This window comes from Impatiens glandulifera, chromosome 1 (assembly GCF_907164915.1).
Source record: "Impatiens glandulifera chromosome 1, dImpGla2.1, whole genome shotgun sequence".
Classification (NCBI taxonomy): domain Eukaryota; kingdom Viridiplantae; phylum Streptophyta; class Magnoliopsida; order Ericales; family Balsaminaceae; genus Impatiens; species Impatiens glandulifera.
The window spans coordinates 123,921,234-123,936,999 of record NC_061862.1 but is presented as its reverse complement, the minus strand read 5'-3'; the positions used below and the strand labels follow the sequence as shown (position 1 = coordinate 123,936,999).

The following is a 15,766-nucleotide window of genomic DNA, read 5'->3' as shown; positions in this document are numbered from 1 at the left end:
TTTCCAAGTTTGCCATTTGTATCGACCGGCGTTTGTGTTGATTTGCAAGTAGACATTCCAGCACGATCAATAATTTCTTCAGCATATTTCTTCTGACTAAGACAAAGTCCATCCTTAGTATACGATACAGCAACTCCCAAGAAATAGCTTAATTTACCTAAATCCTTCATAGCAAATTCTGCGCCTAAGCTTTTCATGAGAGTCTGACGTAACTGATCAGACGAAGCCGTAATGATAATGTCATCAACATACAAGAGTAGATAGGCAATTTCGGACCCATGTTGATAGATAAAAAGCGAATGATCAGTCGTGCTATGTGTAAAACCGATTGTAGAGACAAAATCTGCAAACCTTTGATACCAAGCACGAGGAGCTTGTTTTAAGCCGTATAAAGATTTGCGCAATAAACAAACATGGTCGGGAAAGATTTTGTCTCTAAAACCGAAAGGCTGATGCATGTAAACTGTTTCGTTGAGATTACCATGTAAAAATGCATTCTTGACGTCCATTTGGTGAATGGACCAAGACTTCGATAAAGCAATGCTCAGAACAGTTCGTATGGTGGCTGGTTTGACAACAGGACTAAAGGTTTCTTCACAATTGATTCTAATCTGCTGAGACCTGCCATCACCAACAAGACGGGCTTTATGCCTCTCAAAAGAGCCGTCAGAGTTAGTTTTATGCTTAAAAATCCACATGCATCGTATAATATCAACACCCTGAGGACGCGGAACCAAGTCCCAAGTCTTATTACTAATTAAAGCGTTAAACTCATCGTCCATGGCGGCTTTCCAATTCGGGTCTGATAAAGCTAACTTTGGGTTTTTGGGAATAGGCGATGGAGATGTGAGTGTGTTTAGATTGAAAATGCGTTTTGGACAGACAATCCCATCCATTGCGCGGGTTCGTATTGTCCGTGTTGGATTGATGATGGTTGGTGAATGATTTGGACGGTTTGGTCTTGTGGACGGGCTGGTCGTGTTTGGGTTTGGGCCTGGTGAAGTGGTGATGGGTGATGGTGGGTTTGGTGGAGTGTGTTGAGTTGATAATGGGCTCGGTAATGGAGTGTTGTTTGGTGGGGAAATGGACTCGGTGATGGGCGGGGTTTGGATGTGTATTGGGATGGTTATTGGTTCGGATTGAGATGGGTGAGTTGAGTTTGGGTTTTGGACAAGAGAAAAGGGAAATTTTGTTTCGTCAAAAATGACGTGACGAGAGATGATAAATCTTTTTGAGGCTGGGTCGTAGCATTTGTAGCCGCGATGATTAGAGGGGTATCCTAAAAAGACACAAGGGGTAGAGCGTTTATGAAGTTTGTGAATAGTGGTTGGAGGAAGAAGAGGATAGCAAAGACAACCGAAAATTTTTAGGTGAGAGTAAGAAGGAGTTCGGTTATATAGAAGTTGAGTGGGTGAGAAATTTCGAATTTGTTTATTTGGAAGAATATTTAGGAGATAAGTGGTCATTTCGAGGGCGTGATGCCAAAAATTTAACGGGAGAGAAGCATGAGTAAGCAATGTTCGAATCATGTTATTTATGGTGCGTATTTTTCTTTCTGCTTTACCATTTTGAGGAGAAGTATAGGGGCAAGAGAGGCGAAATTGTAGACCATTTTTGTCACAAAATGTACGAAATTGACTGTTGTTATATTCAGTTCCGTTGTCACATTGGATTGTTTTAATGGGCTTTTGAAATTGTGTTTGAATTTGATTTTGAAGTGTAGAGAAGACGGAGAATACTTGGGATTTGTTTCCAATTGGAAAAGTCCAAAGGAAATTTGTGTAATCATCAAGAAACAGAATATAGTATTTATGTCCATTTGTACTTAGCACAGGCGACGTCCACAAATCACTATGAATAATATCGAATGGGGAAGTAGTATAAGAGACAGAATTGGTAAATGGTAACTTAACTTGTTTACCAAAGATGCAAGACTCACAGAGTTTAGACCCTAAAACGGGCTTACAAGAAATAGAATTTGATTTATTGAGAGAATGCAAAATATCGACACCGGGGTGTCCTAATCTATTATGCCATAAATTTGACGAAATTGCAGTAAACGAAGAATTAGTTGGGGGTTTTTGGCTTTGGCTCGACAGAGAGAGTGGGTAGAGATCCCCCGAGCTATTGTTCCTCATGATAACCTTCCCCGTCTGGAAATCCTTTACAGAAAAACCAAGTGAGTCAAATTCTACAGAGACGTTGTTATCACGAGTAAACCGACGAATAGATATAAGATTTTTAATGAGTTTGGGAGCATGTAGAACATTGTTCAGAAGTAAGGGTGGTAAGGGTGGTTTTAAGTTAGTTTTACCAATACCGCGAATCGGGATTTCCTGTCCACTCCCAACAATGATATTTTTAACACAATTTAAATTAGAATAAGGCGAGAGACTACCTGAGTTGGGTGTCATGTGTGAAGTTGCTCCCGAATCCATGTACCAAGTATCGTCAGGCGGAGTAAGGGATAAAGTGTGCATCGCCTGATTGATATCGGTTGCAACGTAACTTTGGGGCTGCTGCTGGCTCGTCTCAGCCATGTAGGCCTGCTGTGGCCGAGAACCGAGTACGCCTGCTCCTGCTGTCCGAGTGTGTTGCTGCTGATAGCCAGAACCGCGCCAGGAGGCGCCTTGTTGCTGTTGACCAGATGCGTGCCAGGGGGCGCTTTGCTGCTGCGGCCAGATCTGTTGTGTCGGGTAGGGACAAGGGGGTGCTGTCCAGCCCGCAGGCGCCCACTGTGCCCATTGCTGTTGGCCAGGAGGTGCCCAGAATTGCTGCTGCTGGTGGTATGTGCGGCTGGTGTTGCGACCGCGTCCTCTGCCGCGCTGGCTGCGTCCTCGGCCCTGGCCGGCCTGTTCCTGCGCGCTAGAGGTGCCCTGCTGCTGCTGCTGGCCGGTAGCACGGGCTGATTGGCTAGAGTTGTTTCCGCGGCCTTGGCTACGATCGTCCGAGGCAATAAAAGAGGTGTTTGTGTGGACGAATTCATCCTTCCTTGTTTCAACAAGGAGCAAATCAGATCTAGCATCGTAGAAAGATGGGAGAGGCTTCTTTTGACCTATTATGGTGGCGATTGTTTCGTAGTTTTCATTCAAACCCCCAAGTAGACGCAACACCAGTCGATTTTCAGAAACGGGGCAATCAACATTAGCAAGTTGATCCGCAATCATCTTCAATTCAGTGCAATAAGCACTCATGTTTGGGAAATCATTGAGACGAATTTGAGAAAACCTATTTTCAAGATACATAGCGCGAGAACCTGTGTTATCTTGAAATATATTCGCTAAACGTTCCCAAGCCTGAGCAGCCGTCATACCAGGTTTTTGGATCGTGTTTAGTAGATCCTTGGATATTGTTCCAAATATCCATTGCTTGACAAGGGCGTCAAGGCGTTTCCACAGAAGAGAGTCGGTCTCGGAAGATGTTGAAGGTGTTTCGGAGGCGTTGGGAGTTTTTGGTTTGAGATGTTCGTAAACATTGTGAATCAAGCAGTGGTTTTCGAGAAGGTCTGCCCAAGAGAGATATTCCTCGCTACCCATCTCTAGGGTGATAGGAATTATGGAGCGGAGATTGTTAACAGAGAAAGCAGAGTGGTATTGAGAAACAGACATGGTGGTGGGCGTCTGACTTTGATTGGAGGAGGAGTCTGAATTAGTAGGTGGGACAGACATTAGAAGTTTGTGCGTGAGGCAGCAAGGTGGGAGGAAGAGAAAAAAAAAATTCGATTGATGATCTTGAGAGGATCTTTACTCTGATACCATGATAGAGATTAATCCCCTCGTTATTATTGATAAACAATGTTACAATATATACTAGTCAAAAGACTCTTAATAAGGTAAACCACTAATCTAGGAATCTAAACAAGGTAACCCACTAATCTAGGAATCTAAACAAGGTAACAAGATATATACAATATACTAATATAGGTTGACTAGGAATGGTCTGATTCCCAATAAGAAACCAAATCAAGAGAATTGGTAATTTTATGGATGCTGATGAGGCATCAATTCTCTAAATTGAGAAAATTATTGTGAAATCTGAAAGGAGCGACGAAAAGAAGAAGTTGAAAGAAAAAATAAAATTCAAACTTGAATGAGAAATATAAAAATTAACTATGTTCCTAAAAAAAAGAAAAAAGAAAAGAAAAGAAAACTCAACCATGTGCACAAAGAGGACTACAATCAACATTGATTAACATTAGTTTCATTTAATTAAATATGTGGCAATTTTTTTCATAACTTGGTTTATAATGATTCTCGACAGTGGTTTCAAGTTACATGTGATTTCACGGGGCTCTGATTTAATGAAAAAGAGTTACTTTTTCAAGTAAAAAAATCCTGAAAACCTTTTTCACTTCAAAAGTTACTTACTTCTTCATTATCATTTAAAAACAAAGTCGAATGAAGAATGTTTTTCTTCTTTTTTTTCAACATTATTTCACCAACTTCTTCTTCAACCACTACTTCATTAGTTTCTTCTTTTTCAATCACTACCTTTTTTTTAATTTCTTCTGCCCCCAACATCTAAATAAAGGGTGGGCAAAATGAAGTAGTCCAACCTCTAAAATATATGATTGGGCAAGTCGTTTTGGATTTATGTTTTTTGAGGTTTTATGATGTTGAGTTTTGTTGTTGGTGATGGTGTTTTGGTTGGGCGATATGGCTTCGTTTTATTGTGAGGTTATTTATTGTTCGTTGTTGATATTGTGGTACTTCCATCCTTATCGTATAATGTGATTTGAGATTGTAGGATCTTCTTGTTTCTTTACTTAGTTGAAGGTCATCGACGACGTTGACCAATGATGCTTCATGTGGGTTAGGATGATAATGAGGGTCATATATAAATTTATATTCTCCACGATGATGATTCTCAATTTCTTTTCTTTGACAAGGTTGTTCACTTTTAATTGTTATATATTTTTCATTGGATATTGCTTTGTCCTAATTTACTATAAATATTTTCGTAACTCAAGCACCAAAAAAAAGTGACAAAAGAAGCTAGCGAAGACGAAGAAGTCGGAACTCTATCCGGAAATATATCCCAAAAAGACATAAGGGTGACAAGAAAAAAGGAAAGAAAGAACAAGGGCAAAGACAAGAGAGACGAGTCCGAGGAAATCAACCCATATCTTCTTGTTTTAGTTGATTGATTGTTAGTTTCATTCCTTATTCATTTTTGTATTATGATTTCATATCCGTGTGCGTTTTTAAGGCCAACTATGGATTCCTTATGGCCATCGTGTGTTGACGTTGAGTAAATTGTTGTAAGCTCAATTTCAGCTCTTGTACTCCTTTTACCATTTTCGGGTCTTTTTAATTAATGGCGTAAGCCATTTTTAAAAAAGAAAATATTGTTGTAACTTGTAGATTTAACTTCGCCGCGGCAATGATTAATAAAAAAAATATCTTATGCTTCAAAAAATATATGATACTTAAAAACATAATATTGATGTCATTTCGTCGTTATCGATCATAATGCAACACAAAATAAGTATTAATATAAAACAAGGAAAATAGATGATGCAAAAACACAAACTGAACTCAAAATAAAAAAAATGGATTTCATTATGTTTTTTGAAAGAAAAAAATTCAATTACAGAATTTTAATGAGATGCTAAATATGTCCATATTTCATTTTTAAAAACATAAATAAATACAATAAATTTAATCAATTGAATATAAGAGTATCGAATGAAAATCTAATTAGCTACAATATTACTCTATATGTCTAATGAAAAATATTTGTTAATGTTCATTATTTGTACAACTTGTAGTTATTAATGATTTTCGAACTTCATTTTTACACTATTTTGAATAATCAGAATTGATCAGTTTCTAACTTTATGTCCTCCTATCTCGTAAATGATTACTCTAAAAGCGCTTCTATAAATCTTTGAATAAAACCTCTTCTTGTTTGTTTTTTGGGTAACTCAATCATGTAAGTCATATCAATCTATGGAACTCAAATAAAAAATGGTTAGTTTTTCAATGACTGAGATCATAGTTCACATGTCAATTCTTACTATATCAAATATCAATAATTAGTCCACCACAATAACTATGTTTATTGTCTTTTTGTGATCAATTTCTTTGATTCTCAACACATAAGGGTATTTTATGCTAGAGATAGATGTCTTTGGTCAAACCCTTCAAAGTAATTAAAAAGACAAGAAACTTGAGGTGTACTCCCATCAAGCACTGATGCCGAGTTCAAACAATTCAGAAACGTAACCAATCAACACCTATAAACAACGTAGCCAGATCTGTTGTATCAAAGCATGTATAATTTGTTGTGTCATCTCCACTCTCTCTCAACATTAATCCCTCTCACTCTCATCTTGAAAAAATTAAAAACATTGTTTTTAAATAAATTTGAAGGTTGACAAAAAGAAGAATACATGATGTGATACAGCAAATCTGCCACCTATAAACCGTTATATTCTTAGAGGGACTCATGTCAAGTTCTTAGTGTAAAATTCAAGTTCAAGATAGTTTGTGTTTTTCAAATCAAAGAATACATGCATCCTATATAACTAAATGAGATTGGCATGGTTAAAGACATTCAAGCTAGCTGAGTCAACTCACTTGAAATCAAATATTTAACCGAGTTGACTCGTGACGATTACAAACTCCCACAGAAGATCGGTGCTCTCATTAGTCCTTTTCCTAATTAACTTCTAAGTTTCAGATTTATAGTTTTTTTTCTCTAAATTCTAGCTAGAGATATTTCGTAATAAAAACTCAAGAATGTTTTTCTGATCTAGTTCTAAATCAAACTGTCACCGACCTTTATATATTATAATATACCATTAGATGTCTCGCATGTGGGAGAATCGTTGTATGAATAGTGTAAAATATTTAAAAATTTCGTATATCCTAACCAATTGTAACTACTTGAATCACTAGTTTAGTACACAAGAGGAAACCGACCGTTATAGGTACAAGCCTTTGAAGTCTACTTGTAGCTTGTTTGATCTAGAGTTATTTATAATTTCTATATATGGGGTTATTTTTAAAAATTTTGTTAAAAAAATTTGGGATTTTAGAATTATTAAGGTTAAATTATTAAATGTTTGTTTATTTAAAATTAAAATGTAATTAAAATAAAATAAATTATTTTAATTAATAAATTGAAAAGATAAGTAATATAATAAAAGATTATGAGAAAACCTAAAATTTCACAAATTAAACTAGCTCAAGGATCTTGTTAGATTTGATTATAGCTATTTTTTTAGTAGATTAATTTTGAATTAATATATTTCATTTTTGAATTATTTAATAACTCAATTTATGAATTAAAATATGTGGAATTGTCAAATTTAGATTTTTTTTATTAGGCTAATTATGATTTTAATATTCTTTTTTTAATCTCATAATTTAGGTTTCTTATTTTTAAAGTTATATAAAACGGTAATTTTTATTAACGGTTTCAAACGCCGTCAACTTATTGTTTACGTAACATTTATAAATAAATAAAATATTAATTATTAGTAAAAACCTAAAACCTAAAACTCTTATAAAATATGAAAAATAAATGAATATATTGATAAAATATATATTTTTCTTAATTATGATTGAAAACATATAAACACAAATTAATACCATTCCAGCATATTCCCTTAAACAAAAAAAACCTAAAAATAAAAAAATATATATATATAAATAGGCATACAAACAACCGTAGAAATATATTATTCTCTTTGGTAACTATGGGCATAATTACCACATATTATATAAATTTTTAATTCAAAATAACAAAATGAAAAAAGTTTCAGCCAATTCTGTCACACATATAGAGACAAACTCCTTATTGTGAAATATTTCCAAAAGTTGTTTCATAACTTGAACAGCAAAAGATTACACATATCTCCCAGAGCCAAAAATTACAAGAAAAAAACTGAGAAAGAGAAATTAGCGAAAGCAAAAAGCCATAGAAATGGTGGAGAATGAGACAGAGAATAGGGTAAAAAGTGAGAGGAGAGCAGCAGTTGAGATTGAGAATAAGTGTGAAAAGCATAAGACAGTTTGAGCGATCAATAAATGAAGTGATGAGGCTTATGATAACTCTCATCATCGTCACGTCCCTTTTCATTCTCTTCTCCCAATAACTCTCCCCCAGAATTCCACGCTTATTTTCTTTCTTTCTCTCTCTCTCCTCTTTCCTTTCCATTTCCCCTTTCTGACCCCTTTCTTTGTCTCATGCCAACATTAGTACCAGAGAGAAAGAAAGAAAGAAAGGGCATCATCATCAATATACATAGATTGGTCGATAGCCCTTTCCTCAGTCAACCTCTAATGTCTTTCTCTCTCACCCAATTTTGTGTTTTTTTTCAAATATTTTATATTCTAAATCTATGATTATTTATATCTTTCTTTCTTCATTTTTTGGGATAAAATTCACTCAGCAAATAACCACAAACTCATGTCATAAACGATATTGAAGAGAATTTTCTCTTAAAACAAAATGGAAAAAAGAGGTTTGGATACCCTAAACGGATAAATAAATTTATTTTGATTTTTTGTTGTTGATATTAGGTTACATGACAAATATGTTAAATGTCATGTTAATGCATAATCTAACACAACTAATTAGAGTACTTCAAGTGTTAGTAATTTTACTTTAGAAATCATTTTCTTTAGATACGATTCCAAAGGAAAAAAACTATAATTTAAAGAGTCATTATAGCTAGCTACCCAAAAATATACCCAGATCACTTTGTACCATTTTGTTCATTTTGAGATATATGGTTTTAATTTTAAATAACAACCCATTTAATTTTATATATCAATTTACATATTTGTCATTATATAATTATGCTAACTACAAAATTAAACTATTTGAAAATAACTCAAAATAATTGCCGACCAAACAAAGACTGCAATCCCCAAATCCCCTCTTTCTCTCTCTAATGTTCTATCACAATCTCATATACGTCCCTCCTTCACCGCCTTACCCTCATTGCTACCTGAAACAATCTCTCTCTATTAATTCATATCATCAATATTTCCAAATTCATAATTTGATCCAACTATTTCCTCTTTCAACCCATCTTTACGTCACTATTCCTTAACTCTAGAAAAGAGAAAGACATACTTAGAGAGAGATAGTGGATATCGGCCTATATGGGTTAGTTTGATTCACCTTATTAATTGCTCATTTACTAGAGTAGCATCTTCGTATAGAGTATTCACGGCTTAACATTGAATCAAATGAGAAATACATAAGAGGGCAACACTATTGAATATAAGAAGACCACAATTACTTGGAGATCTCTTAATATAAACAATGTGGATGATGGGATATAATACTGATAGTGAAGTTTTTAACATGGCAGATTCATTCAACGGTAGAAAACTATCCCGGCCGAGGGCAGCCGGTTCATTTGGGACCTCTCTTAGCCCTCCATGCTTTAGAACTATCAACGGTCCTGATTTTCTCGCATTCAATCACCATATCGGTACGCAAACAATCTCTCTCTCTCTCTCTAGTATTAGGGTTTTAAAAGTTTAGTAAAAGTGATTTATAATGGTCTTCTTTGTGTAAAAATGAAGCAGCAAATGGAACGGTGCATGAACAACAACAGGTAGTGGTAAGCTCAAGGTGGAATCCAACGCCTGAGCAGTTACAAACCCTAGAGGAATTGTATAGGAGAGGAACACGAACACCGTCGGCCGATCAAATTCAGTACATCACCGCCCAGCTCCGGCGATATGGTAAGATTGAGGGAAAAAATGTGTTTTATTGGTTCCAAAATCATAAGGCTAGAGAACGCCATAAACGCCGCCGTCGCCAACTTGAGTCAGCCTCCTCGGATGAACAACAACAGCAGCAGCAACTTGGTTGCATACTCCATTCAGAAATAAGGGAATCAGGTAAAATGATATGATATTACTCTCACAGAAATGATTAATAACAAAAACAAATCACCCCATTAAGTAATTGTGTGATTTGTAAAGATTGATTTTTTTTTCATAATGGGTAATTTTTTTTTATAGAAAAGTGCGGTAAAAAAGATTTAACTTTGGTGGGTTTTGGTTTTGTATGTACAGAAGTGAACAGGCGGGCAGTGATTGAAGTAGAGCAGACGAAGGGCTGGATACCCTCTACAAACAGCAGTACCCTTGCAGAGGTCTATTCTCTCTCCCTCTAATTTGTCCTTCTTCTCTTTCTTCATTTATAAACCTACTAGCTAACCTACACCCTACTAAACAAACTCATAGACAAGACAATTACAGTTCTTATTTATTAACAACAAAATCATCATCTAATAATAAGCTTATCATTGTCATTTCAATTCATCCCATGCAAGCAAACTTTTATTAGGAAAGTTCAAGCATGCTTGTTGTGTTATTTTCAAATAAACCATTATTAGAACATCAACCATTACATGATTTTATCAATTATCTACAAAATATCAAAAACATGTTATTTTTTTATGACCACTTATTACATGAAACATGTTTTTCCAAAACAAAAAAATAAAGAACATAATAGAAGAGGCTAGGTTCATTTGTGTTTTTAATTTTATGAAAAGATAATTCACTAAAATGTATATAGTATGCACAAAGATATTGTTTATGCTAAAATGAGAACAACCAAATTTAGCACACTAAACAAAAGAAACCACATAAATATGAAAATAAAAACCTTTTGTGTATATATAAGTTTTAGTGTGCATACAAAGCAAAGGAAGAAACAATGCAAGCTTTTTTTTTTTGTTGGGAAATGGAAGTAAAAGGGGGATTCAAAAAGCTGCCCTCCTTCCTTACTGTCGTGGCAGCAATAATATTGTTTGACAAGTAAAAGCTAGGGTTTTCGGGTCTTGTGCTCTTTCTTTTTTATCATTAATTCCTAACTCAAAGATTTGGGTCATGACTCTATTGCTAAATGACAAAATTACCCTTCACAAAAAGATCGACAAGGATAACTCACTCTTCTTCTTCTAGAGCTTATATTTAAACTCATCTGCAGATTTGTACTCTCAATTACATTTAATCAAAAAAATCTGTTTTCTTTTTGTTGGGTTTTTATGCATATATATAGAAAAGTATTTCAATGGAGAAAGGAGCAAAAGATGGATGGGTACAATTCAATGAGGAAGGAGAAATACTACAGCTGGATAAGAATGACACGTGGCAGATGATGCAGTTTCTCTCTTGTTCTTCTAATGCCCCTATTACTACTATGTCTACTTGCAGCCCAGAGACAAATATAGTTAGGGCAATAATGTGTCCAAAGATATTTATTCCAACTAATGATGTTCGTTTCTTGGTTTCTGGCTACAACCACGAAGATGGAATCGCCATCCAGGGGTTGTCTGAGTCTCAGACCCTCCAGTTGTTCCCTCTTCAGAGTGATGCTGACGACATAGACGATGATGAGAGTATGACTGAGAAACAAACGGATATGTTTGATTCGTCGATGGTTAGAGGGGGTTTGAGTAGCACCCCGTGCAAGTTCATTGAATTCCTTCCTTTGAAAAACTAGTAATCATTCTAATTCAAATCGTCGTTGTTGAGACGAAAAAGTTTGAGTGACAAAAATGACAAGAGATGGATAGAGTGGCTCATCAATTGATGTATGTGATGGATTTTACACACGATTATTTATGTTAAATTTGATGGGTTTTGTTTAGAATTTTTGTATTCTTGCGGAGATGATGAATTAATTGCTTGGATGTGAAAGTTTTTCGTATAAGGTGGAAAATGTGGAAGGGAATGAAGGAAGGAAGGTTGCCTTAAAATGCAATTGGACCATGTTTGGTATATAAATTTTAGTTTCTAAATTATGGTAAATGCCAATAGGGTATCATTTGATACCATAGGCCTTCTTTGAGAAACTAGCATGTCTCCATGCACGTGTTTTTAATTAATAGGTCTCAGATCAAAGAGAGATTGAGGTTGGGTAATGCAATGTCTGAATTGGGATATTAAAGTGGCTTGGTATGTGGGTTGAATTAATGGTAAAATGGGGAAATATGTTGTCCACATCTATTAGACTAGTCATTTTGGTTAATGTGCTAACTTATTTATATTTTATATACATCTTCCCTATCTATTTACCTATAAATATTTATCCTGGATATCTATTTGTTTGACTAATGGAGTTTTTGCAGGATTTATTGAAGTTGTTCTAGGGTGTTAAAGAAGACAAACTTCCAACCTTCGTATAGGGTCGAAGTCAAGACCCACGGTCGTGATGCCCACATGACCGGCCCTGGATAAGCCTGACAAGCTCTCGGGCTAGGGCAGCCCATTCCTTAAGGCAACCCATTTAATAAAATATATAAATATTTAAATAAATATATGAATATTTTGAACATAATATGTTGTAGTTTAGTGGCTCAACATAGAAACTTAGTTTTTTGATTTGGTTATGAGTTCAAACATCAACAAAAACAATTTTTTTTTTTTTATCAATTTTTAATAATAGACCTAGGGCAATAAAAAAATAAACTTTTATTTTTATCGCGGGTTGCCCAAAACTGGGGGCCGGCTCTTGATGCCCAGGCCTGCTTTAGGGTGGCTCCAACTTTAATTATTAATTATTTAATAAAATAATCAATATATATATGTTAGAATTAATTAAATCTTTTTATTTATTTTTTATCAATTATACTAACATTTTTAATATATATTATGAAAGTTTTATATAATATATATTATAATTATATATTTTTATTTTAAAAAAAACAATTAATTAGTATAATTTTTTATTTTTATGCGCTCAAATTCTTTTTTGAATGGTACCTCCTATCCCTGGTGATGCCTTGTCAAAGGATTTTAGGAAATGCATCAATATTGATTTTTGTGCACGTGAAATTAATATTTTTTAATTTTGTTTTTATTATGTTGTTTATTTAGTCGGTGTCTATTTTCCTGGGTTAATTTATCTTATTTAACTCATACCAATGTCACAATTAACTTTATCAAATTAATTTTAAATCGAATATGTTTGTTTGATCACAAATTTGTGTCTTTTGATACTTATTTGTAAATTAATTTACTTGCTTTAAAAATAATCATCAGGTTTGTTTTTTAAAAAAAACCTATCAAACAATTAAACATCTTATCAAATACAATTTATTCATCACATACCACTAAAATACTAAAATATTTTTTCAATTGTTTTTTAATATTATAAATATTATATTATTATATATATATATATTATTTTTTAATTCTATTTAAATTTTAGGACTAGTTTGTTTTATTTTTGTTAATATTTATTATTTAATTTTTAAAATGTAAGACTTTTCATTAGTATTTTACTTAGAAGCGGTCCAATTAAGGAGCCCTCCATGATAATAAAATAAATAATAAATGTGAGCATGTTTGTGAAAAAGACAAAGAGAAACATCTACAACTACATAGCAAACTACTTTGCCCCGTGTAATATAGATGAACTTTCTAAGACCATTTCCAACCGAAAAATCCATTTTCAAACTCATTTTGGTGTAAATGTCACGTCAAACAGTAATTCTACTCCTACCGAAAAACTCATTCTCAAACCCAAAAGAATATTCTTATAATATTCTTTCTTACATCAACTTTTATAACTTTTTAATATCACCCATATCTTTTACAAACTTATAAATTACACCACAATATTATAATATCATCCAAATATTTTAAACTTAAATATAAATTAATTATAAAAATTTATTAAAAATTCAAAAATTACAATACACGAACAAAAAAAAATACATATGAGATTAAAATAAAAAATTATTCGTACAAATAAAAAGCAGATAAATTATAATAAAATTTAATGATTTATGTATGCATTTAAAAAATATTATAACTTTTATCTTAAAATTAAAAATTAAAAATTAAAAAATCAATTAAATGTTTTAAATAATTTATATAAACAAGTTTAATATTTAAATTAAACAATTCATATATTTGAAGGGCTTATTTATAAATTTATAAAGAATTTGCTGGAATGAACAGAAACTACGCAAATATGCGTTTTTTTGATTGGAGAGAGAGAGTATTCTTATTTTGCAGGTGCGTTTACCGGACCGTTGGAGCAGAAAATGGGATTGCGTCTGCGTTTGCCGTTCCCTTGGAGATGGTCTAAGGTTAATGCGACACAAGATGCTCATCTCGAAAAAAACAACTCATCAAGGAGAAAAAAAAATCCGCCCAACAACCAAAATTGTAAATCATGAGTGATTTAAATTTTTGAAGATGATTAATGATGGGAGTCCTAACTTTTGCGCAAATGAGCAAACACATGTATGATAGTCATTAAAGAGTCAATGAACTCATCACACAATCAAGAAGCAAGTGAAACAAGATCATAGCTACTCCTCAAACCTTAATTGAAATTGACACAACTAAAAGAATTTGGATAAAAAAAATTCCGGGCTCAAAGTGTTTAATAAACACTTTGAACATTTAAGCTAAGAAAGAACTAGATTTAATAATGAAGTTGATGCAATCGACCGAGATTGATCAAAAAAATCTCAAAATTGGTTAAATCATAAACTTTTTGCCTTATTTTGCTTTATTTTTGAATTTAATTCGGTCAAAATCTTGATGTTATGATATATTATTGATGTATTATTATATGTAAATAATATTGAAGTACAAGAATATGGGAAAATGATCCAATCTTGACTACCAAATATTTAGGGTTTAGGTTTCCCGTTCGTCCAATGGAGAATAATCAAGAACAACCAAGAATCTTGTGTAGCGACCGCTTATGACCGAGAAAATGCACTAGCAGAACGAACAGACATACCAGTGACCGAGAAAGCTAATGCTACGGTCGACCGAGGATTTTTGAAACCTTCTTGACGCTTGTTCTGTGTTTTTGTTGCTACGCACGCTTGGCTAAGATTACTGATACATGCGATTGAGAGATGCTTATTTCTACTGTTGTCATCCACCCGACCGAAGATCTTAACTGCTGGCTAAGATTACCGACATTTGTGACCACAAAATTCCACCTGATAGCCCACTTGCTGCTAATGTTTGCGATCCGACTGATAGAAGACATGATTTTCGATCCATTTTTTGCACCCAACCGAGGAACCTTGATGCTGTTGTGCGCCCGACTGAGAGATGGAATGGAATCTGACTGTGGCTGCGGCTGTGAAACTGAATCCCGCTGCTATTGATGACACTACACCCGACCATGAATTGAAGTCACGCCTTGCTGCTAACCGACGTTGCATTCAATCAATAAAAGACGGTATTGCTGCTATGTGCCCAACTAAGGGATGACATGAAGATTGACTGATGTTGCTGCTGGCCAACGCTACATTCGACCGAGAAAAGACGTTGCTACTGTTGTGCGCCGAATTTAGGGATGACATGAAGATTGACCAATGTTACTACAGCTTATTGCGGACTCACACTACACGCGACCGAGAAACCTATTGTTGTTTTACGCCCAATCAAGGAACATGTTGATGTACGCTCAACTGAGGAATGACTTTGTTTTTTTACCTTATTTCTACACCTAATACAAGACATGACTGAGAAACGACACCCGATTTAAGCCACGGCCAAGCATTGACATATATTTCGACCGAGAGTTCTTCAAGCAACCGATCTTTATCGGCCGCACACAATTTGTCTACTTTTCCCTTTTATTTTATGCATGGGTATATGTTTATATTTTACATTGAATTTTTGTTAGTTTTTAAATGTTGTAAGTTTGCGATTTATTTGATCATAGGTTAGCATATAAAAAATGTAAAGCGTAAAAATGTTGTAAGTTTGCAATTTAAATGTTATAAAAAATGTTTTAAACCAAG

General features: G+C 34.1%; 1 protein-coding gene across 4 annotated transcripts; it reads left to right on the top strand.

The window, feature by feature from the left end:
* The first annotated feature begins 8,859 nt into the window (after nt 1-8,859).
* On the top strand, nt 8,860-11,634 carry LOC124924092 (WUSCHEL-related homeobox 1-like). Of its 4 annotated transcripts, none has more exons than XM_047464175.1 (5): nt 8,860-9,123; nt 9,332-9,454; nt 9,552-9,869; nt 10,047-10,126; nt 11,041-11,634. In XM_047464175.1, exons 1-5 carry the CDS (start codon nt 9,120-9,122, stop codon nt 11,482-11,484), a joined length of 969 nt encoding a protein of 322 aa, XP_047320131.1. In that variant the 5' UTR covers nt 8,860-9,119; the 3' UTR covers nt 11,485-11,634. The 4 variants fall into 4 exon arrangements, with proteins under 4 accessions (XP_047320131.1, XP_047320122.1, XP_047320114.1 ...); XM_047464166.1 differs by having other exon boundaries at nt 8,862-9,123; nt 9,549-9,869; XM_047464158.1 differs by lacking the exon at nt 8,860-9,123 and having other exon boundaries at nt 9,189-9,454.
* The last annotated feature ends 4,132 nt before the right edge of the window (nt 11,635-15,766 follow it).